This window comes from Sebastes umbrosus, chromosome 7 (genome assembly GCF_015220745.1).
Source record: "Sebastes umbrosus isolate fSebUmb1 chromosome 7, fSebUmb1.pri, whole genome shotgun sequence".
NCBI classification, from domain to species: domain Eukaryota; kingdom Metazoa; phylum Chordata; class Actinopteri; order Perciformes; family Sebastidae; genus Sebastes; species Sebastes umbrosus.
Window position 1 is genome coordinate 7,192,840 of NC_051275.1, and position 25,070 is coordinate 7,217,909.

At 40.4% G+C, this 25,070-nt stretch overlaps 2 protein-coding genes across 5 annotated transcripts in view; both read right to left on the reverse strand.

The window, feature by feature from the left end:
• The window catches only part of LOC119491205 (large neutral amino acids transporter small subunit 4-like), a 34,266-nt gene extending 28,387 nt beyond the window's left edge, over positions 1–5,879 (reverse strand). Inside the window, exons 1-2 of one of the 2 annotated variants that reach the window (XM_037774945.1) lie at positions 5,704–5,879; positions 1,419–1,640 (exon numbers count right to left, since the gene is read on the reverse strand). In XM_037774945.1, the coding sequence (XP_037630873.1) occupies positions 1,419–1,578 (160 nt within the window). In that variant the 5' untranslated portion in view covers positions 1,579–1,640; positions 5,704–5,879. The remainder of the gene's footprint in view (positions 1–1,418; positions 1,641–5,703) is intronic. The other variant, XM_037774946.1, reaches the window with a different exon arrangement.
• A 4,028-nt stretch (positions 5,880–9,907) lies between these two features.
• LOC119491162 (unconventional myosin-Ic-like) overlaps positions 9,908–25,070 on the reverse strand; it is a 77,662-nt gene continuing 62,499 nt past the window's right edge. For all 3 annotated transcript variants that reach the window (XM_037774867.1, XM_037774869.1, XM_037774868.1), the window contains 19 exons: positions 24,370–24,461; positions 24,107–24,201; positions 22,827–22,873; positions 22,596–22,676; positions 21,952–22,057; positions 19,473–19,590; positions 18,757–18,870; positions 17,841–17,917; positions 17,680–17,748; positions 17,470–17,554; positions 17,153–17,312; positions 16,967–17,050; positions 16,796–16,889; positions 16,633–16,688; positions 16,413–16,548; positions 15,554–15,624; positions 15,339–15,436; positions 15,033–15,132; positions 9,908–12,555 (listed from right to left, as the gene is read on the reverse strand). In XM_037774867.1, the coding sequence (XP_037630795.1) occupies positions 12,529–12,555; positions 15,033–15,132; positions 15,339–15,436; positions 15,554–15,624; positions 16,413–16,548; positions 16,633–16,688; positions 16,796–16,889; positions 16,967–17,050; positions 17,153–17,312; positions 17,470–17,554; positions 17,680–17,748; positions 17,841–17,917; positions 18,757–18,870; positions 19,473–19,590; positions 21,952–22,057; positions 22,596–22,676; positions 22,827–22,873; positions 24,107–24,201; positions 24,370–24,461 (1,710 nt within the window). In that variant the 3' untranslated portion in view covers positions 9,908–12,528. The remainder of the gene's footprint in view (positions 12,556–15,032; positions 15,133–15,338; positions 15,437–15,553; positions 15,625–16,412; positions 16,549–16,632; positions 16,689–16,795; positions 16,890–16,966; positions 17,051–17,152; positions 17,313–17,469; positions 17,555–17,679; positions 17,749–17,840; positions 17,918–18,756; positions 18,871–19,472; positions 19,591–21,951; positions 22,058–22,595; positions 22,677–22,826; positions 22,874–24,106; positions 24,202–24,369; positions 24,462–25,070) is intronic.

Genomic DNA, 25,070 nt, shown 5'->3' on the forward strand with positions numbered 1-25,070 from the left:
ACATCCCATTCAAACTCTAATTGAATCCGAAAAGCCCAGAATGAGGCTGTTTTTGTAAAATACTGGAGGCAAACAGGACTGTCTGCCTGAGATGAGCTATATGGAGCTTCTTTGCATGACAATGTGTTCATGTTAGTAGCAGCAGTCGTAGTAGTGGAAGTAGTGGTAATAGTATCAGTGAAGCAAGTGATGAAATAAACTGTTTGCTACCACTTTACTTATTATAGTTTCTAATATGATCAACTAAAATACAAGTAATTTATATCAAGTTTATCACATAGTCATTCATCTGATTGCAGTGCTATTACATACAATATGTTCTTCCAGGGGTCCAGTGGTGTGAGAAGTATTCAGATCCTTTACTTAAAGCTAGGGTTGGTAATGTTGACAAAACTAGCAAGAGTACGCTAGATTTTTAAAAAATGATCCAAGCCCAGTGTTACCAACTCTGTTCCAATGAAAGTAGCTAGCAGCACTAGCTCCAAAAGTCCCTAAATCTAGCAAGAAAGTCAGCAAGTCAGCAACACTGACAGTCCGTCCCTTCAGGCCTCCCTCTAAAGGGTTAGGCTTAGGTTAGGCTTTAGGTTGTAGCGGACTCTGTTTTAAAGCTGGAGTGAAGATAGTGTCATACTAGCTTGTCGCAAAGGAGGGTCAATAACGCTCCAAACTTACGCGAAAGTTTTTCCTCGCTAAATTTTGGCGAGTAAAAACTGGCATGGCCGTTTCAAAGCGGTCCCTTGACCTCTGACCTCAAGATATGTGAATGAAAATGGGTTCTATGGGTACCCACGAGTCTCCCCGTTACAGACATGCCCACTTTATGATAATCACATGCAGTTTGAGGCAAGTCATAGTCAAGTCAGCACCCTGATGTTATGTTATGATTTGAGCATATTTTTTATGCTAAATGCAGTACCTGTGAGGGTTTCTGGACAATATTTGTCATTGTTTTGTGTTGTTAATTGATTTACAATAATACATATAGACATACATTTGCATGAAGGAAGCATATTTGTCCACCACCATGTTGATAAGAGTATTAAATTCTTGACAAATCTCCCTTTAAGGTACATTTTGAACAGATAAAAAAATGTGTGATTAATTTGTGATTAATCACGATTAAATATTGTAATCTTACAGCCCTAATAATGCGTAGCCTAATGTAGGTGGCAGTTTTTGATATCAGTAACAGCAAATAAATGTAGTGGAGTAGATTTATAAAGTTGCATAAAATGTAAATACTCAAGTTAAGTACAAGTACCTTGAAACTGTACTTAAGCACAGTACTTGAGTAAATGTAGTCAACTTTCCACCACTAACGGGGTCAAACAGTTCTGCAGCCTCCCTCATCTAAAACAACTCACCCACAACCTCCCCGTCCTCCTGCTAATGATAACCATATAAAGCTGCTGACTCACCCAGTCCCTTGCACATGTAGGAGTAGAATCCCTCAGACTTCAGCATGATGAGCAGGGATCCCCAGCCCAGCAGCACGGCAGAGAAAAGCAGGTTCTCAATGACCGCCGTCACCGCCATCCACCAGCGGCGGGCGAACGCCGTGGCCAGCGTGGGAGCCATCTCGGCTGGGTCGGAGGCAGCACTTCACCGGCCTGACTGGAAGTGAGGGAGGCTGCTGGAGCCTGGAGGAATAGACGGGAGGGATAGTGATGAGAAGATGAGCATGTTATTAAGGATCCTTCTGGGGTTAAACGTTCAACAAGATAGAAAAAATTATGCCAAATAACGTATTATTTTGATACTCACTGGGAACTTTAGCTATGACAGATATTATTAAGGATGCACCGATACAGGATTTAATATCGGGCCAATACTGACTCAAATAGCTGGATCGGGTATCGGTGACAATGGGGCCGATCTATTAAATGAATTTCATTCAATTCTATTTTTATATAACATATACATTATATACTGGAATATCAATTCCTGTTTAAGTTTGGACCAACTTGCTGCTGCATTAAAAAGGTTCGCACTTGAATTGTAATTCCTGTTATTTTTGCCGATTTATTTTACAAGTTGCTGGTGTACGATTTATTATTTGAATAATGAAGAACAATTCACTAAGTTTATATCTAAATATTTATTTGTTTCATTTAGGTTTACAAAGTTAAGAAAGTAATGTTTTAAGTCAAGCCTGATGTTGCACACATCAAAGAATGATCCCAGTCACTTCCACACAGTGAGGCATACAGATTATTAATTAAACACTGGTATCGGCCGATACCCAAAGCCCAGTTATCGCTATCGATATCTGGACTGAAAAAGTCGAATCGGTGCATCCCTAGATATCATCACACACTATACCAAATGGTCAGTTGTTTACAGCACTCTTGGACTTTTGCATTCTTTTCACAGAGAATTCACAGAAAATTGACTTGTAAATAGACATCGTGGTTCATTGTTACTTTTTATACATATTCATACATGCACCTACTTGTATATGCACATAATAGTCTTTGTTGAGCTGTGTCGTCCTTGTTTTTAGCTGTAATGTCTATTTCTATGTATCAGCCTGAAAACTGTTCTTGGAACTGCGTTTAAGTAGGTTTAGAGCAACTTAAAGCCAGAGACAAATTCTTTGTATGTGTGCACATACTTGGTTAATAAAGCTGCTTAATTTCACAATAAAGTGTTTTGGATGACTCTCTGGGCCTGGATCATATACATGTCTTTGTTCATGCCTGATGATGATGATGATGATGGTGGTGGTGGTGGTGGAGGTCTAGATGAAGACTCCCACAAACTGTAAACAGCTGAGGCCTTTGAGGAGCATTATATATAAAGCCCTCCTATAAATATGAATAAGTCCCGCCCCCTGACTTATCTGATTGGCTCCACGGTTTATCAGCTCTTCTCCTATTGGCTGCCAGTGACATCGCTCGTGCAGCAGCTACACGTGAGGTTGATGTTGCATTCAGGCCCCGTGGGGAAACACTGTGGAGGCTCTTTATTGTTAGGTAATTATGACTCTGTTGGGCTTTAACGTTAAAGAAAATCAATAGAGTTCATGATTTTCACGCTAGAGCTTCCAAATGCATTAACTCCAGCTTTCTAAATTTCGATGTCAACAAATCTCAGATAAAAACAAACAAACACATGTAATGTACCGTCATTTGTTGCTTTAAAATCACCTCGACATGACAGATACTACCTGCTTTATATTCCTTTGTTTGTATGGAAACATGACTGTTTCACTGTTAAAGTGGATGTCTGTCGAGTGTAACAAAGCTACTTTGGTCAAAACAAGGGTGTGTTTACAGAAAACCCCACTGCACGTGAAGGCAGCGCCGAGCTCCAGCCGGTTCGAACCAGCGCGGCGCGAGATTCACGGTGTCATTCAGCTGTCAGCGCGAGCGCAACTGCCCCTGCACATCTGTTATAGCCTATAGGGTTATTACAGCCTGCTATTACACTGTGGAGAACCGCACTAGGAATTAATAATAAAATCATAAATATACATACAAAAATAACAATAAACCCTCGAGATAAATAAAAAATGAAGTCTAATTTGTATAATTCACCAATATCTAAAACAAATTTAGGCCTACTTTACTGCAAAGGTCAAAACAATAAAATCACTTATTGAAAAAAGTGAGGAAATATGTGCCATGTTATTGTGTAGCCTAATGTGGGAACTTTCAGATGTTACAGGGTTCACATACAAACATGACCTGATTTTAATACATAATAGAAATTACTCGCATTAGCAGGCGTTTTTCATTATATTCTGTTATATACAGCTAATAACTATTGAAGAATTTAACACTGTCCTCCTGTTGTTTGTCATACTGTTTTTGTCTGATGAAGAACTTGATGTGACTCATCGCCCCCAGCAGCTCTGAGGACCATGAACAATAAGCAGACTATGTGACATGCAGACTTCACTTGTATTATAAAGTGTTTTTTAATCAGTAGAATACATCACAGCCTGCACACTGACAACAACAATAACACTAAGTATATTGCGGTGAATGAAGAGCAGCGCTGGAACTGGTCTGAACTGGACTGAAATCATCCGCAACAATACACCCCCCTACCAACCCCAATCTGCATCTCTAGTCCCCCTCCCTCCATGCATCCATGCTCTCTGCACAGAGACAAGCCAGACACAATACTACATACGGGTTCCGGTTGGTGCTCTCAAAATAAAGGTCGAGAGAGTGTTACTGCTTATGAGTGAATTTTTTGTTTTTGTTTTTTTTTTACATTTATCCTTTGATATTGCAATATATTGTTATTAATTGTTTTTTTTATTTGTTTGTTTGTTTTATTGACACAACAAACTTGTTTGATATCTATAAATATCTATATAAATATCTATGTATTGTAATTTGCTTAATGAATTGTATACATGTATATATATGTTTTTGTTTTTATTTCGTTCTTTTTATTATTTGTATTTATTATTGAATTGACGCTTTGGCAATATTGTTCACCTGACAGTCATGCCAATAAAGCAAATTGAATTGAATTGAATTGAGTTGATTAAAAAAAAATTAAATGTAGGTAAACCTAAAGCTTAGTCTTACTCTGACTTTGCTTTTATCATTATAATCAAGAAAAACAAATAAATAAATAAAATTAGGTAGCCTAGAATAAACGAAAAACGACCTTGTTACGGATATGAGTAATAACATATGCTGATCACACTGTGCAATAATTATATAATTATCTGACGGACACTTTGTTCAATAATCTGGCAAAACTGTCATCTCATCAAAATACATTGTATTTTTATATTTTATATTGTATTATCTTTTATATGGGATTGTCACAATCTAATTTCGTTGTACTACACAATGACAATAAAAGGCTTGAGTCTTGAATAAAGCATTGTGTAAATTCCACTACAATATAGAAGGCCATAATACAACAATTCATAAAAGTAAGTAATGTATTTGAGTGCGACTGATAGAGGACGTTTAACATCATTTGAAAGCAGAACAAAGACCCTGAATACTTCAAAAAAACTCAATTTTCTTCTGCCTTTTTCCGAATGTATTTTTTATGCTTTTATTTTGAAAACAACATCTGTAGTTTCCCGGTATCACACGGCTCGTTTATCCGGTGTCTTGACTTACATCTACACTAGACGCGCTCAGCTGTTCAGTATCAACAACAGTAAAACGGGGGAATCACCATCAGAGCTGCTGAAACAAAGACACTTAACTAGAAGCAAACCTGGCAACAAAAACGCCTCCGCATACATACACAGAGTCTCTGCTGTTATTCCGCCTTCTCATCACCCACTCCTATAGAGACATACAGACGCTTATCTTTAAAAACTCAAATTAAATCATACCTTTCATGCAACTGTCGTCACCGTGGCGACATAAAGGGAAACGGAAGAAGTGAGGAAGACTGAAAGAAACAATTGATCTAATCTAATACACTGAGTGTGTTTAGCAGTAAATGAACAGAATGAAGAACAGGGACTTAAAGTTGCTAAGAGTCTGTTGCAGCTTCAGTTTCCTCTCTGCCACCAGCCAAACAAAGGACAACACAGAGAGGAAGACGCTCAAAGTGAAGAAGACTTTGCAGCAGAATGACTCCCATGATAAACGGTGTCACAGTGAGATGATGAGTCCTTGTATGAAACCAGCCAACAACATGAGTCATCCTCCCCTCCAGTAGTGAGGTGTGTGAGTGAGTGAGTGTGTGGAGCATCCTCTGGTGAGGTCTTACCTGAGAGTCTGTGGATTCAAGGGGGACAATAGAGACGCTCAGTCCTCGGTCAAATCCTCCTCCTCAGGTCCAAATGTCCCTCGACGACAGTCACACAGAGCAGCTGTGGACACTTCACACGTAGGACGCGTGTTTGGTGTGTTTGACTCACTATAGTCCTCTCTTCATCCTTCATCATCTCTGCTGCTCTTTATAGCAGCAGCAGCGGTGCACAAACAAAGGAGCCCTCCTATTGGCTGCAGGCTGAGCTAGAGACCAGCAGCAGCCAATCACAGCGAGGCAATATTATTACGTGTGTGGTGTTTCTCAATACTGACTGAGATGTTGGGGGAACAGGTATGTTTGGACACAGCCTGATGATTATTTGACTCAAGATAACCTCTACTTTGAAACAAAAGCACTGATGTGACAACACAGAGATGCGTTTAATTATGTTGCCATTATCAAAAAACTGAACTACAAGCCAATAAAATCACTAAAGGTTTGGCAGGAGAACAATGTTGAATGTTGGCTTCAATGTAGATAAGATAAGATAAGATAAGATGAACCTTTATTAATCTCTGTAGGGAAATTCAGGTGTCAAAGCAGCATCATCAGCAAACATCAGCAAACAGAGTGAAACACAAATGACAGTAAATGCACCTAAAATGATGATTAGTACAACAAAATGACTATTAACTTGTAACAATAGGCCTAACAGAACCATTTTTGGTGCAACAACACCATTGATAGAACGTCTTCTGTGCGTTAATGGGGTCGAGTCTAGATGGTAAACACCCATTCTAAGAAAATCCTATACCTGTCTGTTCTGATTTGAGTATTCCGTGAATGAACTGTGACCCAATGACCCCTACTTGTTTTCAGTGTGTAACAAATGTCTACAGGGCTCCTATAAGCGCTGCTGCAGCACCTACAGCACACGCAGGCAATAAATCCTCACATCAGCTTGTGAGGTGACTCACTGTTTACTTCCAACAACAGACAAAAACTTGCAATTCCTAGAAATACAGGAGAGGAGTGTTCACATGGTCCAGTGGAAAAGACACCTGAAAACAAAAAACCCCACCTGAGGGAGATATTCACACTGAGGGCGACACCTGGTGGCTGCTTCAAACCAGGCTTCATACTGTCAACAAAAAGGTTACAAAATGAAGAGCCATATTTGGTTGAAAACTAACTGAACTTCAGTATTTGGGGATACCAAAGCTTCTTTCCACACCAGATCCACATATTGTATATAATACTATAGGATTGTATTAATATAATACAGAATAATATAGCAAAGCATCAAATGGAACATTTAATGAAGGTTATATTTTTTTAAAGGTGAGTTATTCCACTGTCAAACACTGAGTTATTAATTTTATTGTAGCCTTGGTATTGACTAAAGTGGTGTTATGTTGGAAAAAAATAAACAAAAAATATAATAAAATAAATATCGCATCAGGCGGATCAGTTTGGTTTGTATGAGGTCCTCCCTTCTATTGATAAAAAATATATATATTTTTATGCAATTTTCAGAGTACAGCAACAATAAAACATAATCTTGCAACATGCTAATGAGGTCAGTATTTGAGATTGATAAAGTAAAGAAAAAGGGAGTAAAAAACAGTCCACATTACAGTCAACAGGTCATCCAGTCAAATACCCCGTAGACGTTAAGCAAATCATTGTTCACCAGACAATTGTAGAAAGAATGCTGGATCTTATCAGCATCTCTACTCCCTTGACTTTTGTAAGAGAAATGTTAATAACAGTCCCTCCATAAAGAGGCTCGGGCCTAGGCTCTGTGCCTGGTGGTCCGGTGTTTTAATCCATTAAAAGCAGTGGAATGTAATTTAATAGTAAATTTATTAAATTACATTCTTAAGTACAATTTTGAAATATCTGTATCTGTGTATTTCCCTTTTATTCAACCATACTTACTCTACTCCATTTATTTGACAGCTTGTTACTTTGCAGTTTATATAATATGATGCATTGCTATAGATAAAACAAATAGTATTAGCTAAAACATTAAAATGCTATATAATAATAAAATAATTATGGATTAATAATAATCCACAGATATACATCACCATTCTACATAATGAGTACTTTTGATACTTTAAGTACATTTTGCTGATAATACTACAGTACCTTTAAAGCTGCTATAATCAATATCTTTATAATAACAATGAATCACATCACACCAAATCTATGTGTGTTTACATTGTTTGATCATTAGAAGATCATCATTTATTAGGAGTTTAATTAGCCCATTCCTTAGTTATGTCTTGTTAAGCACAGAAACACTTATTTTGTTAAAAAAAAGTTTCAAACTGAATAAATAAAGAGGTTAAATGCAACATTGTATTTATTAAAACAATAATGTACTGGGATTAAAAAGGTGTATTGTTTTCACATTTAAATTCCTAGTTTAGCGGATCAGATAGGAAATGTTGTTCAAATCTGGCCCTTTTAAAAAGTAACTGAATAAGCCTGACCTACAGAGAGTTATCACATGAATCTGCAGCTCCTCTCGTCTTTTCACAGTCGTAAAGTGAGTTTCAGCTCATTGTTTAGACTGACTGCTACCAACTCAGTATCCCCCCGCTCACTCCTCCCTTTTCAAGACTAATGGTGCCTTCAAAGGAATCTCGTGAGCTTGTGTGTACAATATGGGAAGACCTGTACACGATATGCTTGGCCTTCAAGTGGTTAAAGGTCTCATATTGTAAAAAGTGAGATTTGCATGTCTTTTATATTATAAAGCAGGTTTAAGTGCTATATAAATACTGTTAAACTATCAAAACGCTCAATATACGGAGAAATACTCACAGCCCGTATTCAGAAATTGTGCGTTTGAAACAAGCCGTTAGGATTTCTGTCCATTTGTGATGTCACAAATCTACAATATTTAGACCATTACGTGGTTTTAAACGTAAATATTCTAAATGTGTCCCAGTTTATTTCCTGTTGCAGTATATGTAAATAACATCAGCTGACAGGAAGTAAACATGGACCCAAGCTGTTGCCTAGCAACGCAATTCCGTTGAAATGTACTAAAACGGAGCGTTTCAGACAGAGGGTGCATACAGGTATATTCAGGTAGACAGTACGAGGAAAATAATGTGTTTTTTTACTGCATGTAAACATGTTCTAGTAGAAACACAAAAATACGAGTATGAACCTGAAAATGAGCACGATATGGGACCTTTAAATTGTGAGAACACCACTGCTAAGCAACGGCAATATAAACGTTACTGTCTGCGTAGAAGCCACAGAGGCTAACAATTTAGCAAGCTAGCAAGTGGGTAACATAATGCAGTAAATGCAAAGACATAATGACAGAAGAGAAAGATGAGGCCGTTGGGAATATCAATATTTTCCTCAGACCTATTATAAAATTACGAAGAAAAACAATATACGACTAAAATTATAATATATTAACTTATTATGTACTGAAAAAATATCTTCCATAACTTCCGCCATTTCTGTCATCATGAAAAAACACGTCACAAGTCGATAATTCGAAAATTTCAGAAACTTTCCACTTCCGAGGTTGTGAATACGACATGAACTAGTAAACACGACCCCATTTGAGGGCACCAAAATGTAACGTGAGCCGCCGAGTGCAAAGCCGTGTTAATGCCGTTCGCCTTGTTTAGAAGCCATCCTTACCGTAATAACACTACTATAGTTGGACGGCGGTTTTGCACCCTGCAGCTCACGTTTCTGCAGGTTCACAAGCGTGACGGAGAACTACGGTGGCCTTCAGGTAACGTAAAAACTTGAAAGGCTCTCTCTAGAGCCAGTGTTTGGTTTGTCCGTTCTGGGCTACTGTAGAAACATGGTGGAGCAACATGGTGGACTCCGTGAAGAGGACCCGCTCCCTATGTTGATATGAATGACTCATTCTAAGCTAACGAAAAACACAACGATTCTTAGTTTCAGGTGATTATACACTAATGAAAACATAGAATATTATATTCCGTTTCTGATAATAGATCCCCCTAAATGTTACATACTGGACCTTTAAAACAGTCAAACGGACCTTTCTGCTTCCTGTTTACATGGTATCTGACAGTAAATTGGTGTCAGTTTCTCCCTTAATCCATATACTATTACTCCCAAAAGTTTTAAGATTGAGTTATTAACATTGAAACGTAGAATACAAAGACACTGAACAGGGATGACGAAACAAACCACAAACAGCCATTCATCAGTTTGTATTTACTTTTCAAATTTATTTTTAAATCTTTAGTATCTTATCTTTTAGTGTGTCGGTATAATTCTACATTGGTTTGGTGCATACAGTAAGTCAGGACCGATAACAGGAGTGCATCTGTAAATCAACGGACAAACTTAGGATTTGGTTTGAATGAAGCTTATACACACAGAGCAGAGGGAGGAAACCTTTAGGCGCTGCTGGGAAACTTTCAGAAACGGCCCGACAGCCGTCGTCGGCCGAGGACTCTGGCAGGGAGGTATTTCTCTTAGAATTCCACACAAATCTGCTGTATTGCTATCCAACAAGGCACACGGACGAGTTTGCGTCAACAAACAATACTAGAAGCTTTTTTTTTTCTCCCCGAATGTTTCACATCAACAAACCTCACTTGGCTTGAATCTCTCATTTATAACACAGAACACAAACTGTACATACAGATCTCCCTCCTGAAAAAAACAACATAACATTCAGAACAATAATATCATATAAATCATACAAACACAGAATCACTAGAAATCAACAGGGTCTTTGGCTAGTATATTTTTAAGTGCAGTAGCACAGTCCTGCCTGGGTCCGCCTCGCCACCCAGAGCCATGCAGAGAAAAAGTTCTGTCATTGAGCGAGAACAAAAATAAAAACTAACTTGGAAACATTTTGGAGCTCCTCTCAAAAGTTTTCAATGACACAACTTTTCCAGGATCAGTCTTTGGTCAAAGTTAGACAGAGATATTTATAATAGAACTGTTCTATAGGAGGCCCTTCATCTGAACTGGTTAGATCTTTAGTGTTGCATGATTTTAGAATGTAATTCCAGATGTTTTCTACCCTGAAAAGGGCAAAATTATGGAGAGAACTCTGGATATTTATATTTTTTGGCACTAAAGGAATAGTCATACATTTCAAGAAATGCACTAATGCGAGAGTTAGATGAGAAGATCGATACAACTTTCATATCTGTACGATAAAAATATGAAGCTACAGCCAGGAGACGGTTAGATTAGCTTAGCATAAAGACTGGAAACGGGGGCAAACAGCTGGCCTTTGTAGGTCGATTTTTTCTTACCTTTGGACAGAGCTAATCTAGCTGTTTCCCCCTAAGATAAAATAGCAATCCCCTGGCTGTGGCTTCCTAGTTAGCATACAGACAAGTGGTATCAATCTTATCTAACTCTCCGGCAGGAAGTGATTACGCGCGTTTCCCAAAAGGTCAAACTATTCCTTTAAAAATGTCACATTTAATCATGTCAATCATCTAGAGTCTAGACAATATGCAGCTTTTAGTAGCTTCAACTGTTTTTGGCCTTTACACCCAGATTAAGTAGTCCAAAAGTTCAATAACATGGCTTCAAACTGTGAGTTATAGTTTCACATTTTGGTCTAAATGCTGTTTTCAAAGACATAGAACTGTAAAAAAATGGAGAAATATATTGAATATAAGCCCAAAACAACAACATGTAGCCATCAGACCAGCTCAGTCAAAGCCCCAGTTCTCTTAACAGACAACAGGCGTGAGGTGAGGGAGGAGGCCGGAGAGGCAAAGCAGAGAGGAGGAGAGGTGGAGGGAGAGAGATGCTGAGGCCTTAAACACAGTCAGAGCTGGTTATGTGGTTCTGAACAAAGAGAAGAAGTTGTACAGGCAGCTGCTGCTGAACATGATCCCAGTCAGAGGACGACGGGTTTCTATCTACACTGAACTCGACTCATTCTCACGCTGAGTGTCATGGTTTTCATACATCGATATACAGCTCAACTCATTTACTATGAATAAATTAGAGAAAGGCACAAGCATCTGGCGTCAAGGCAATTAACTGCAGCGTTCTTTCACCTTTCTCTTCTCACCAACTTCTCACGTACTTTTACACTGTTTTATGTAGTGAATCCCTCGACAAACTTCCTTCTCATTTAAACACTGCACAAATAGACTTGTGAAATATATTCAGTAGTACATCCAACTATTTGTTCTGATTTAGAGAACCACAGCCTGACACTACCAGCCTTTGATTGAAAAGTGGTTCTTCCTCATCCCCGGACCTCTCAAACAGCTGTCCTACATACCGCCAGCCTTGTTCTACACACCTTCAAGCTTCGATAACGAGACATCCACCCCAGTTAGAAAAGTCAGCAAGACAATCAAGCCTATAAGTCGAGCAGGAAATAGTAAACAGGAAAAAAAAAAGAGGCAGCAGGCAACAACTAACCCTGATTTTCATCAACAACAATCCCCTTCTTCTCATTGTTGTCTCTTATTCTGACTCTTCCCTCATTGTTTTCTTGGTCATGTTCCCAAATAAAGCACAATAAACACACACGGTGCCAGAAAAATGCACCAAAAATATTTGTTATTCCTTGGCCTCATATATAAAATCAGAATATTCAAACAGCAACAGTATTAATCCCCAAAAATATAATATATAAACATAAATATATCAATTAGTTTTGCTGGATTTTTATTTATTTATTTGTTTTTTTGTTTTTTTAATTGGAAGCACATGCCACCTAGTGACAGCTGGCGTCTGATTGGCTTAGGCAGAGCGGGGTCTGCGGTCATGTGATTGGAGGATGGGAGAGGTCAGGAGCGCTTAGTTCCTGGTGGATGTGGTCAGAGGTGGCCATCATCTGGAGTTGAGTCTGGGAGCCGTCTGGAAGAAAAACATCACGTCACGTCAGAGGTCAACAGAGTGACCTCGGCTCTCCGGACAGGAAGTAACCACACGACAACAACAACAACAGTAACTTAGATTCTGTGAATCTAATTTCTCCATTCACATCTCATTCCAAATAACACAACATTGATGTTTTGATGTTTTTGAATCTGTCAAATTTAAAGATACTGGCAAAGAGTATAGAAGCAAAGAGATGAAACTCCGGTGCATTTTTGACAATAGCAGCTGGATAGCGCTGCGGTAGCGTTGCTGCCATTTTGGACTGTAAACGCCAATGAGTCCGTTGCCATGGATGAATAAAGACACGTCTGTAAATCACACAATTCTTTTTTTTTACGTTAATCAACTTCCCAGTACGAACACTTAAATAGCCCTCATTTAAATCATTATGTCCTAAAAGTTGTAAAATGAACTAACAGCTGAATCCAGAGTTATTTTCCTCGGCATAATGAACGTGCATCAAACCCACGGGACTGCACCGCCCTGCACTCTCATATGACATATCCGGTTCTGATGCGACCCGGCAAAAAAGTTGAATAAATACAGTAAGTAAGTAAGTTAATAGTTATAATAGTATGCATATTTATAATATTTCTATCGTTCAATACAGGCCATTTGGGTAGAGACATTAAATATATGACATATAGAATAGAAATTATGTTGTTTTACTTTTTTTACGGCACTTTGTAGGCGGATGTTTTACTGGTGTTCGGTAGCCGCTTTCAGTCCAAAATGGCGGAGACGTAGCTCTGCTGCTGGGCGCTGATGTTGCAATGTAACGACCAATTGGCTTTCACTTCTTAGCAATATATGTTCTTTCATTATAGCGAAGTGTCGTTCGGGACGTGGCCGTTTGGAACGGGCCGTTTGCTTGGCCGCTCATCGCTCGTTGACTCCAGGGAAGTGAAGAAGAGTTCAGTTGTAACGTTAGTAGCCTACAGTATATCCATCCAGCAGCAAAAGTGATCTGCAGTCGCGGTCCGTAAAGGCCCGCCCCGCTGCGGACGATATGCTCGCCTCAGTCTGCAGATCCCTGAAGTCCAGCCCCCCCGTACAGTGCGTTATTCTTGTTGATTCAAAGTTTGTTACTACTAAACATGTTGACATTGCAGCAACTTGGACACTGCATGTCCTTGGGTCCCCAGCAATACACCCGCCAAGTGTGAAGTAGATCTGATGAACAGTTCTCAAGATATGCGAAGGATTCCTTGCTTTATAGTTACATATGCTTTAATCTAGCCATTAATTGATTTTTTTAGCCACTTGAAGGCTGTGCAACAAGCTGTAATCACAACATTAAAGGGACTGTTTGTAACTTCTTACGCGTATAGATCAATCCGGGTCGGTGTCCCATGCGCGCTCGCGTGTGGCTACGCTGTTCAGACAAGACTCCAACACAAACTACACGGAAGCACCAAAACCGCAAAGTTATATCTAGTGCAGCCCGTCTGTTAAACAGTGTTTGGCCGCGGTCGGAGGACGCGGGGGAGACCGTAGCTTTGGTCTCCAGGGCCGGAGTCTCTGCTGTACTCTACTCCTCTGATTGCCTTCATTCACACAGCACGCTCGTTACTTGCTCAGCTCTCTCCACCTCTACACGTGCATGCGTGCACACTCCACACTGCAGAAGAGTTAGTTTAGCTCTGAGAATATCTAGTGAATGTACAGTGGAAGTTTGTGCAGAAATAAATGCTGCAGCTCCTCCAGGACCAACAGAGGATTTTCGTGTTTTGTGAAGTGACGGGGCTCCGCAGCGAGAAACGTTATCGTCTCCGACCGAGTGCCGGTGTCTCCCTCCGGCCGCGGTCGGGAGGCTGAAGCAGGAAAAGCCAACACTAGGATCAGCATTGATTCATGGAGAGACCTTCGTCTGGTCAGTTAACATTACTGCCAAGCAGCTGAAATATAGAGTGATATTGTGGTTTTAGCTGACGTGTGTCGCCTCACTGTGTTGAGCGATGTTCGTTCATGTCTATTTAGAGCGAGCAAGGGAGAGTCCCTTTAAAGGCCCTGAAAACCTATTTTCTCAACCAGCTTCTTACTGTGAGCGGTGAAGTTTTATAATTTATTAGCACAATATTTTCTGCCAAAGTTGGAACAGTTTTTGGTTATTTCACGAGAGGTTTCTGTATTCTTTTTGTTTGTGTGTGTGTGGAGTTAAGTGGGTGGGACTCAGTTAGGAAAAGGTGATGTCATATATTTCTGTGCACCAATCAGGATAGAGCAACGTTTGAATTAAAATCAGATGACAGCTGTGGGGTTGTAGTTTTTGAGTGTTACATTTTTAATAAATAATACCAATTTTGTTTTAATATATTCTTTCCCAAGCTTCACTCATGGTGACCAGCATAAACATTTTTCAAATTCTATCAGTTAGGATTAAGAAAATCAAATGTATTTACATTTCAGTTTTCAATTTAGAAAAAAAAAAACATGAGAAAGGAAGCACTCACCACAGACAGGTGTCCGTTCTTAGCCTTGGCCACCAGTAGTTCTGATCCAGGTGTGAAGTCTATGATCCCCTCTTTCCCCTGACCCACTGTAAACGTTATACTGGAGGAGGAACAGAGGGAGGGTTAGACAGCTCTTCCTGCTTTTTACCACCTGCAGATGCTTGAGTGTGTAGGAGTAGAGGTTTATTTTGAAGAGTTATACTGCTGTTAGCATTACGTAAGCACAGACACACACACACAGAGAAAAACAGAATGAAGCTTTAATTAAAGAGCGCAGTGTTACTGTAGCAATGCTCTACTTCTCACCTGCCCTGGTTGATGTTGATGCTGTTTACTTTTTCAGAACAGATCGCAATCTTGGTCAAGGTCTCGATCACATGGTCGCTCTGCAGAACCACATCTCCCTGAGGAAGAGAGCATCAAACGCATAGTGAGAACTCACAGCAAAACTGTCATACAAAGCCACATGAGATCTGGTTCATTTATAATGATTCATGTATATATTATAGTCTTGGTTTCACCTTCTGTTTGTTGTCGTCACTGGGCACGTGCAGAACAAACAAGCCGTCGCTGAGAGAGCTGACTGAGATACCTGCAGGGAACGGACAGTCTTAATGAGTATGGAGTAAGGTACTGCATTTAGCATTAAAAATATGCTCCAATCATAACATGACAAACTGCAGCCCAACAGGCAACAACAGCTGTCAGTGTGTCAGTGTGCTGACTTGACTATGACTTGCCCCAAACTGCATGTGATTATCATAAAGTGGGCATGTCTGTAAAGGGGAGACTCGTGGGTACCCATAGAACCCATTTTCATTCACAGTTTTTCCTCGCCAAAATTTAGCGCAAGGTTGGAGCGTTATTTAGCTTCCTTTGCGACAAGCTAATATGACATGGTTGGTGCCAATGGATTCCTTAGGTTTTTTAGTTTTATATGATGCCATGTATGCGTGTATCTTCACTCTAGCTTTAAAACTGTGACCGCAACAACCTAAAAAATCACAAGTTGTGTTAATGCGTTAAAGAAATTAGCGGCGTTAAAACCAATTTGCATTAACACGTTATCGTGTTAACTTTGACAGCCCTAATGTTTTACTGCAAGTCAAATTAATTTATAATTAAGAATGTATTAATGCAAATCCAAAAGTTTTGTTTGCACATTCAAATCAAAACATCCAGCATAACTTTTGGATTTGTGTTAATACATTTTTAATCATAAATTTATTTATACAAACATTTGTTGATTGCTCTCAAACCTATTCTGTTTGACTGGATGATAAAGACACAAAACTACCTCCATGAATGAGAACCAACACTGTCCACATCCAAAACAAACAACCCCCCTTCGCAAATAATGACTGGCTGTTGACCTCTGACCTTTCAGAGCCCCGTAGTCAATGCGCTGCTTGAGTTTGGCCTCCTCCACGATAACGGCACTGTTGGCGGTGAGCAGCAGCTGGCGGGGCCGAGCCTTGTAGCCCTTTCTGTCGTACTTGGTGACTGGCACTGCATACTGGGAACAGAAGGACAACGGTCAGGACGCTACATGAATACACTTTCAAACCACCCTTTGCTTTGTTGATTCTGCTCCACTAACCTTCATCTTCTCGCTGCCCAGAGCCTGCACCACCTTGGGGTTAATATCCTCGCCGTCTGAACGAAGAAGAGACATGCTGCTAAAAATCTTTTACACGTTGTGCAATACGAGAAGCCTGTACAAGTTTCACAACTCATGTGTCGTAGTAGGAAAAATGTCTTACTGAGTCTTGTGCTGACAAACAGTTTGGGGACGCTCTGCGGGTAGTTGTCCTTCTTGTCCTTGAAGAGCTCACTGGCGATCATCTTCTGCTCCATCTATTCACATAGATTAGAGAACAGTGAAGCAAAGGAAAGAAGCAGCAAACAAAGAGACCTTATGGGACAGTACTCACCTGGTGTTTCCACTCAGGACTGATCTTCTTGCAGTAGCTCCACACCATGTTCTGCATGCACAGCTTACGCAAGTGCTCCGAAGCCTAAAGACACAGACAATGTTTTCACAATACACCTTTTACAGCTCACTCAAGCCAAGTGCACTACCATGTTGATCTGTGTGTGTGTGTGTTGTATAGTCTCACCTCAGTGAGAGCAGCCGGAGGTGTCGGCCAGCTCTTGTCCAGGACGTTCTTGGGCAGGTTCCTGCGCAGCTTCATGAGGAAGGAGTAACGCACATAATCCAGGAAGTACTCGTTCTCTGGACAGCGCTCTCTGTGGCGGTAGATGAAGCCTTTGATGAACCTGAGGATGGGACAAGGAAAGGAATCAGAAATTTAAAACAAAGTCTATACATGTTGTGCTCATTTTAAAAATCACGTTTTCTTTCAGACTGAGGTGTATTCATCACACAGTGAGTGTATTGCGCCATCTGCTGGTCAGGTCCTGTAAGGTCTGTTACCTGCGGATAGTATCAGCAGCCTGTCGCCTGCGTCGGGCTCTCCTCCTGGCCAGGATCCCTCTCCACCATGCCTGGATGGCAATAGCTGCGAGGTACATTATATACACGATCACATTTCAACTCACAAAGAATGGTTGTAAACTCTAACATGACATTAGCAGGAGAAAAAAGCTAAATGATCCCAGTGGAGATGCGAGTAAGTTTCCTCACCTGAGGTTCTGAGTTTTTGGAATTTGGACTTTTGGCTGTAGCCTCTCCATCCTGCCTGCAGCTTGGTGGCTGTGGGGGGGAAAAGAAGACAAATGGTTCAAGTTTGTGGCAATAATGAAAACTATTTGGCTCAAATCATCGGTTGTGTCAGAGGCTCTCACCCAGACTATGTTTCCTGGTCTCTAGTGCTTCCTCAGTGGCAAACAAGGTCTTTGGGAAACGGATGAAGATTTTGGATCTAAAAGGTTGAGTTTAAAGTAAAATATGTATTAAATCAAATACATTTTAAAATGCAGTTCAGGGTCAGGAAGAAGCACAGGGAAGACAACAAACATCATAACATCAGGGCTATGAAGAGAAAAATCAATTTAAAAAATGCGTGTTTAAAAAGATGTTCCACACTACTTCTTAAAGTTACAACGCGGAACTTTCATTTTGTGCTGATCTTGACAGTCCCTGTGGACAAAGTGTTTCCAAGAACCACAGTCCCTTTACAAAATCTCTCATTTTACTGCAACAGGCTCTGACAGTCTGCCCCGTGCAGTCCTGGTTCTGGTTCTCCCTTGCCTCTCTTCCTTCAAATGGGCCCAGCAATACGGTCTGGGCCTCCAGCAGCGTGGTGTCAATGTTGGCTTCCAGCGGGGACTGGCGGAGCAGCGAGGCAAAGCTCTGCTCCTGGCCGGATGAGGAGCCGCTGCTGCCGGGCGCAGAGCTCTCCACCTCCCGCCAGAGCTCTGACTGCAGGTCGAGGGCAGCAGCAAAGCCAGATCTGGGTTTGTCAGTGGCGGGCCGGTCGCTGCTGGAGGCCCCGCTTGAGTCTGAGCTGAAGGAGATTCTTCTGATTTTGTCGGAATCGGACCCGGTGGCACCGATGACAAGCATTAAGAGATAACCAACCAATCTTCTCACTGATGGTCTCGTTTACTTAGTAGGTCGTATAGAGGCATCACTATTAAATGTAGACTGTTTCATAACCAGATAAAGGTTCCTCACAGTAACTTAAAGCTTGTACCACATGATCCGAGACATCGATTTGACTCATATGAAAGTGTCTTTATACGTTTGTGTGTTGCTGACCTGCCCAGTTTGTACTCCTCAGGCTTGTATCCCAGGTGTTTGACCAGTGTGGCCACTCCATCAGACAGTTTCCCCTGCCAGTTAGGCCATGTGTCTGGACACAGGGACTTGTACCTAAACAGACACAAACACAAGTAAATACTGGAACACTGGTTCAGGAATGAAGCTTAAAGGTTAGAAAGCACACCCCGTGTTTCAATCTGCACCACCTCTATAGCTCGATCGGCATCACACAAGCTCTCAGCTCAGTTTAGGAATAAAGCTGACACTCATGTTCGAAGCAGTGAATGTGCTAGTAGGGGACGAGTGTCTTGGACTGAACCCCTTATATAAAGGCAGGACACCAGTAAACTGTTGCACCTGGAGGACCAATACTACTAGTGCAACAGAAGGTATTTACTTTTAGACTGTAGGGGTTCATTAATATTGAGGTCAAAGGAATATTCCAGATCATTCTCTCAAAAATCTGAACCAAATCAGTGCTTCAGTGCAGTCAAATAAACTGTGTGGGGTGGACTGACAAACCTGTATCCTTTACTGATGTTCTCACTTCACTTCTCGTTGTGTCTTTTGTGTACTGCTTGTATGTCTACTCTGGACAATTTGACTGAATTGACAAGTCATATTGGTTGTGTACAAGAATACATGAAGGGCATATATACTTGATTATACTGGTAAAAAAAATAAAAAAAATAAAAGAGAGAGTAGCGGATCACCTCTGTAGGAAGACCTCGTAGCGGCGTCTGTAAGCAAATCCGGCCCTCCTCACCCTCAGATTCTCCATCAGCCCCAGATACTTGACCTGGTGGCGGATCAGCACCTCGTCAAATCGACCTGGGACGGGAGGAGAGAGAGAGGGAGAGAGAGAGAGAGCTCGGTCAAATCAGTCCGAGAAAAATGTAAAGTCTGTTGGACAAAATGAACCAGAGAAAACCAGTAAATGCTAAACAAGAGAAGTAGGAGTCACGAAGGACAGAGAAACAGTGTGAAACTAACAAAAGGCCAACTGTGGAGGGAAACAAAGGCCGGCCCGATATACTGACGACCACACGGAGAGAGGTACACTGCGGCCGCTCACGCCGATGAAAACAAACTGTTTTGGTTGGAATTAGTGAAAGCCCGGGAGTAACACAAAGTTTCTGGGAAATATTAGCTTGTTGAAGCTGCTAGGCTGCTTTAACTCTGTGTTTACAAGCGCTGGCATCAAACCATTGAAAACTATTAGTGCATGGAAGTAAATAATAGCCATAATCATTTGAATCAAATGAGTCATTTCATGTTATGCAAAAAAATTTCAAAATTCAGGATGAAAAACTCAAATTTGAACATCCGGGTTACGAAGGATGACGAATCAAGTCTGGATGGAATCAATCAGACCTCTATCAGGTGCTATCAGGTTAAATATCACCAATCCACTTGATCTGAAATATTTGATCACAGTTTTACTTATTGAATCGAAGCAACATAGTGTTTTGATCGTCACATACTTGAAATTACTGTCTGAAACTTTCACAAAGGGGAATTCCAATCACATAAATTCATGTTTTCAAAGTAAAAGTACATTTCACTGCCATAACATTCAGTGATATTTATATTTCAACTTGAAACAATTCACAATTATATATTCAGTTGCTGATACGATTCAAACGATTACAGCTATTATTTGCTTCCATATTAGTGTTAGACCTGCCAAGTTGTACTGTGTGTATGGAATTGTACAAAATGTAGACTGAAATATTTGGAAAAGTGGGTTTTCACAAAATAGCAGAAAGTTCCATAGGTTCATCTTCACTCCACCCTGACCACCTCCTCTCTCCCACTGTCAAGTCCAGTTACTTTTACTGACCTATATTAATGCAATTTTTTTATACAACGGCATATTAGGGCCATTATATGAAAAAAAAAAAATTACGGAGCCAGGGGAGGGGGGTAATATTCCGAGAAAAAAATTCAGAATTTTCCAGATTAAAGTCGGGAATTTTCGAGAAAAAAAACTTGGATATTCTCTGAGATTAAAGTGGTAAATTTACAAGAAAAAACTAAATAATTTACGAGAAATAAACTTGATATATATATACATATATACATTTAATATACATAAACTTAAAATACTTCATTGTCTTTACTCGACTTTTTGCGTATAAAAGACAGAAATTTGTCTTTGGATTTGTATGTGAAAAAACTGCTATTAAAAAGGGTATATTAAAACTCAACATATCACATCCAGACAGGACACATTAAAACATATTAAAACATATTTACATAAAAACACACTACACCAATACGAGCTACATTAAAAAGGAGCACCGTGCACTCAATGGTGAGTACTGAATCAAGGTTAAATAAACAGATATAAAATGCTGTGCTGTGCTGACGTAGCAGGCTGGCTTAAAAAAATGTATGAGAAAAACCTCAAACATTGTGTTTCTTTTGTCGAGGAACTGCATTGCTTCACTTTACAAGGTCGGATCAACCTCATCACACCACAGACGCCGCCGCTTGCCGTGTATTATGCCTGCAGTGGACGACCTTACAAATTATAATTTGCAATTGGATTTAGCATTAACGAAATACTACTGATTTTATCCCAGAAACATCATTTTATTATAAGAATCCGGACTTGGGCATATTCAGAAGAAAACAACCTACTGATGTGAGTGTTTTTCTTGTAAATTTGTGAATTGTTTTCTCGTAAATTTATCACTTTAAATCTTGGACATTCTGAGTTTTTTTCTCAGAATATAACTCCCCTCGCCCAGCTCCGTAATTATTATTTTATTACCTACAATGGCCCCTAATACGCCGTCATATCGTATCGTTCCATTATGGAAAAGGGTATATAAATGTGTGTGCTGATAAATGGCTCAATGGCAAATGCTACTGGACTTAGAGTACTTTGATAATCATGTCCAAAAAGTATGCAATCGTGAGGATATGCAATAAAATAATCCGTGATGTAATGCACACACTAGTTGTCACAATGACTGAATGGTCTTATGATGAGCTTATTGGTTTCTGAAATTGAGATGATTTTGGTTTAAATTCCACAAATGACTATTTTTATACTCATTACTTACAACTTGTGGATGGATTACACTATGATGAGTCTGTTCCACCCTGATAACTCAGTATTTGAATGGATACTCCTTCCTATCTTTTTCTATACTAAGCAAAAACAAAGAGTTGACTTCATACCTGATTGCTTGGAGTCATTGGGCTTGATGCAGCGGACGTACGACGGCTCCTTCGACATGAGGATCTCCATGAGTTTCGCCAGGCTTGCTTTGAACTGGGTGGCTGCCTGGAGGGGCAGACACAGACAGATAGACAGCGGAGAGAAGCTGGTTAGGAACTGGATGAAGAGATGAAGGTAAGAGGATGGGAAAGGAAGCTAGTCGGTAACCGGAGGTAGAAAACTGGAGAGGAGGAGAGAGAGCGTGTGTCGAAGCCCGCGGGCAGAGATGACGACCTAAGAGGAGCTACGCAAGCAGAGTGGAGGCTGGTGTGACTGGCAGCCCAGTGGAGACTGAACACTGGGCACAGTGTGGAGGACTGGGAATCTAACTTGCCAGCCTGTGACAGTACCCTGTTCAAGTGTGTGTGTGTGTGTGTGTGTGTGTGTGAAGGGCATACAAGTGTCAGGGCATTCCTCAGAGAGTGGGAGGCCGCAGAGAATCCCCATCAGACCACCCACTCAACAGCGGAGAGGGGAAACACACCACTGTTTGTTTTGCTGTGGGAAAGTATGTTGGGATGCATGAGAGTAAGATTTATAAGAGAGAAACCCTAAGGACACAAATAGGGAATACACACACGAACAACACCAACACCTATCTCACCGTTTCTGGACGTTTCTTGTCACTCAGCTCCTCTCGGTCAAAACACTGGTTCAGGATCTTGTTCTCTGACATACACATGACCTGTTAAACATACACAAAAGGGGCATATTTTTAACAGTGTATAACTTTCCACAAATCTATCACACTGTCAAAGTGAAATGCAGTTTACTGCTTTGACTTATAATCCTCCCGATTCATCATATTCATGTTCATTTTAAACTCTCGTCTCACCTCTTTTAAGTTCCTGAAGAGCAGGTCGTTGTTCTTGTCCAAGAATCCTGAGAGAGAGAAGATGGAATTTGATCACTTTCACTGCGGGAGGGCCTCACAGTGTGACTTGTCACTGGCTATATCCAGTAAAGTCTGATCCCATTGTTGAATATATTCAATTAATATGGTTCAATTGTCATTTTTACCTCCGCCAAGGCCAAAGGCCTAGGAAGGAGGTTATGTTTTTACCGCCGTTGGTTTGTTTGTTGGTTTGTTGGTTTGTTTATTTGTTTATTTGTCAAGCTAATTTTTTAAATCAAGATCTTTTTATTTGGGTTTTGCAGTATATAGCAAAAGTACAGCGCTATTCGATAACCAAAGAGGAATGACAGGTATGAGTATACTTTATTAGCAGCTGGCACCAATGCCAACAAATAAACAAGTCAAAACAAAGGATGTATATAATCTATGCATATCAACAATAGAACAATCCCTCCCCAGTCACTGCCAGCACGCCATACAGAAAGCCAACTGTCACGCCAAGGACTTGCGATGAATAATTGAATACTGTGTGATGTAGTCGAGCTGCACTTAGTAATCAAGTATTTACAGTGTCTGGAATGTATCTAAAAAAGGGCCCCATGCTTTCAGGAATTTCCCATGTGAAATATGTGAATCCCACCTGAGATAAAGTGTGAAAGATCTCCGTCCAATAGTTTGTAAGACTAGGGCATGACCAGTACATGTGAGTAAAGGAGGCTTCAAGCTAATTTTTAAACCAATAATCATCGTCAAGTCGATAGACGGTGGGTTCCCAGATTGCATTTCAGCCAATGCGTTCCGCCTCTTTTGCTCTCCACACGGACTGTTTACCTGCATTCAACCAAAGCGTGCTCAAGCATGATTGGTCAATACTACTCGGACTAAAAACAGAAACGAGAACGCTTCTGATTCCAAAATCTAGTCCCGTTTCCTACAGATTCTGTATGTGAATGCAGAATCTGTTTATAGAGATTAGAGTGCAGGTAACTCTCACCAGGTCTTTATCTAACTTCCTTCCCATTGTAAAGAATAGGTATACGATCAGGTTGTTTGAGATTGTTATATTTAACAAATGGTATTGGTGTTTAGTACTGGAAATTAGTTTTGCATGCCTGACCTCCAAACACACAGAGACTAGAGGTCATACTGGTTTTGCTTCATCTGCTTGTTTGCAGTTACAAAAAAGAGGAGGGAGAGTTTCAATATGGTTTGGGTTTGTAGCAGCACACACACACACACACACACACAGACACACATACCGTTGACATTGTAGTTGACCTCTCCAGCGTAATGCAGCAGTCTGAATTCGTCACGGCCCATTACTTTCCGGGTCTTTGCATCAGCCAGCTTGTGACTGCAGGGAAACACACACAGCATGGATACATCAATAGATGGACAGGACACATATTCAATAATTACCAGTCCGGTACCAGAATCCAGACAACAGCCACACCTAACTCCTTCTGGGTATATCTGAGGCATTGCAGTCATCATACAAGACAAGAATAGGAAACAAACTAACGTGACAAAGTGTGCGTGTCCTCCCACAGTGTCCTCCAGCTTCTCCAGGAAGGTGAGATCACTGGCGTCTCCGGGTCTCAGACACTCCTCATCCTGTGATAGGAGGACAAAAAGAGCAGCGATCAATCATTGTCTAACAAAAGCAAAAAAAACAATCCCAGGACTAAGTTCCCATATCATTTTACATTAACTTGATACTAAGATATTCAATAACTTCAGTATTACGCAGTGTAGTACCACCGAAATCACTTCACACATCTATGGCCTCTTCATGATTATACCTATTAAACTAATTAAGACATTTTGATGGCACTACCTGCAGCTCGGAGGCAGTCTCGTTTTGATTAAAATTAGGTTGTAGCTCGTTGTCTACCTTACTACGGTTAGAAAGAGCCGTCGTTTGTGTTTTAACAACGTGTTGGTTATGAGTTATTGATCCAGGAAGTTTGAATCTATCAATATCTTTCCAACTTTACCGAAGTACAACATCAGCAATGCGTGGACTGTCAGGAATGATTGGAAGAAGTGCACTATGAAGTAACTCTATGAGTTACCTAACTCGAAGGAACGAGTTAATAAAAAATTTCTCCTAGGGGGTTTTGGGGGGCTTACTTTGGGTATTTTATATTTTGACAGTAAGCCACTTCCAGAATGAATTTAATAAGTGAGCTTTCCTTTGAAATAAAATCTTAGTTTCAAAGG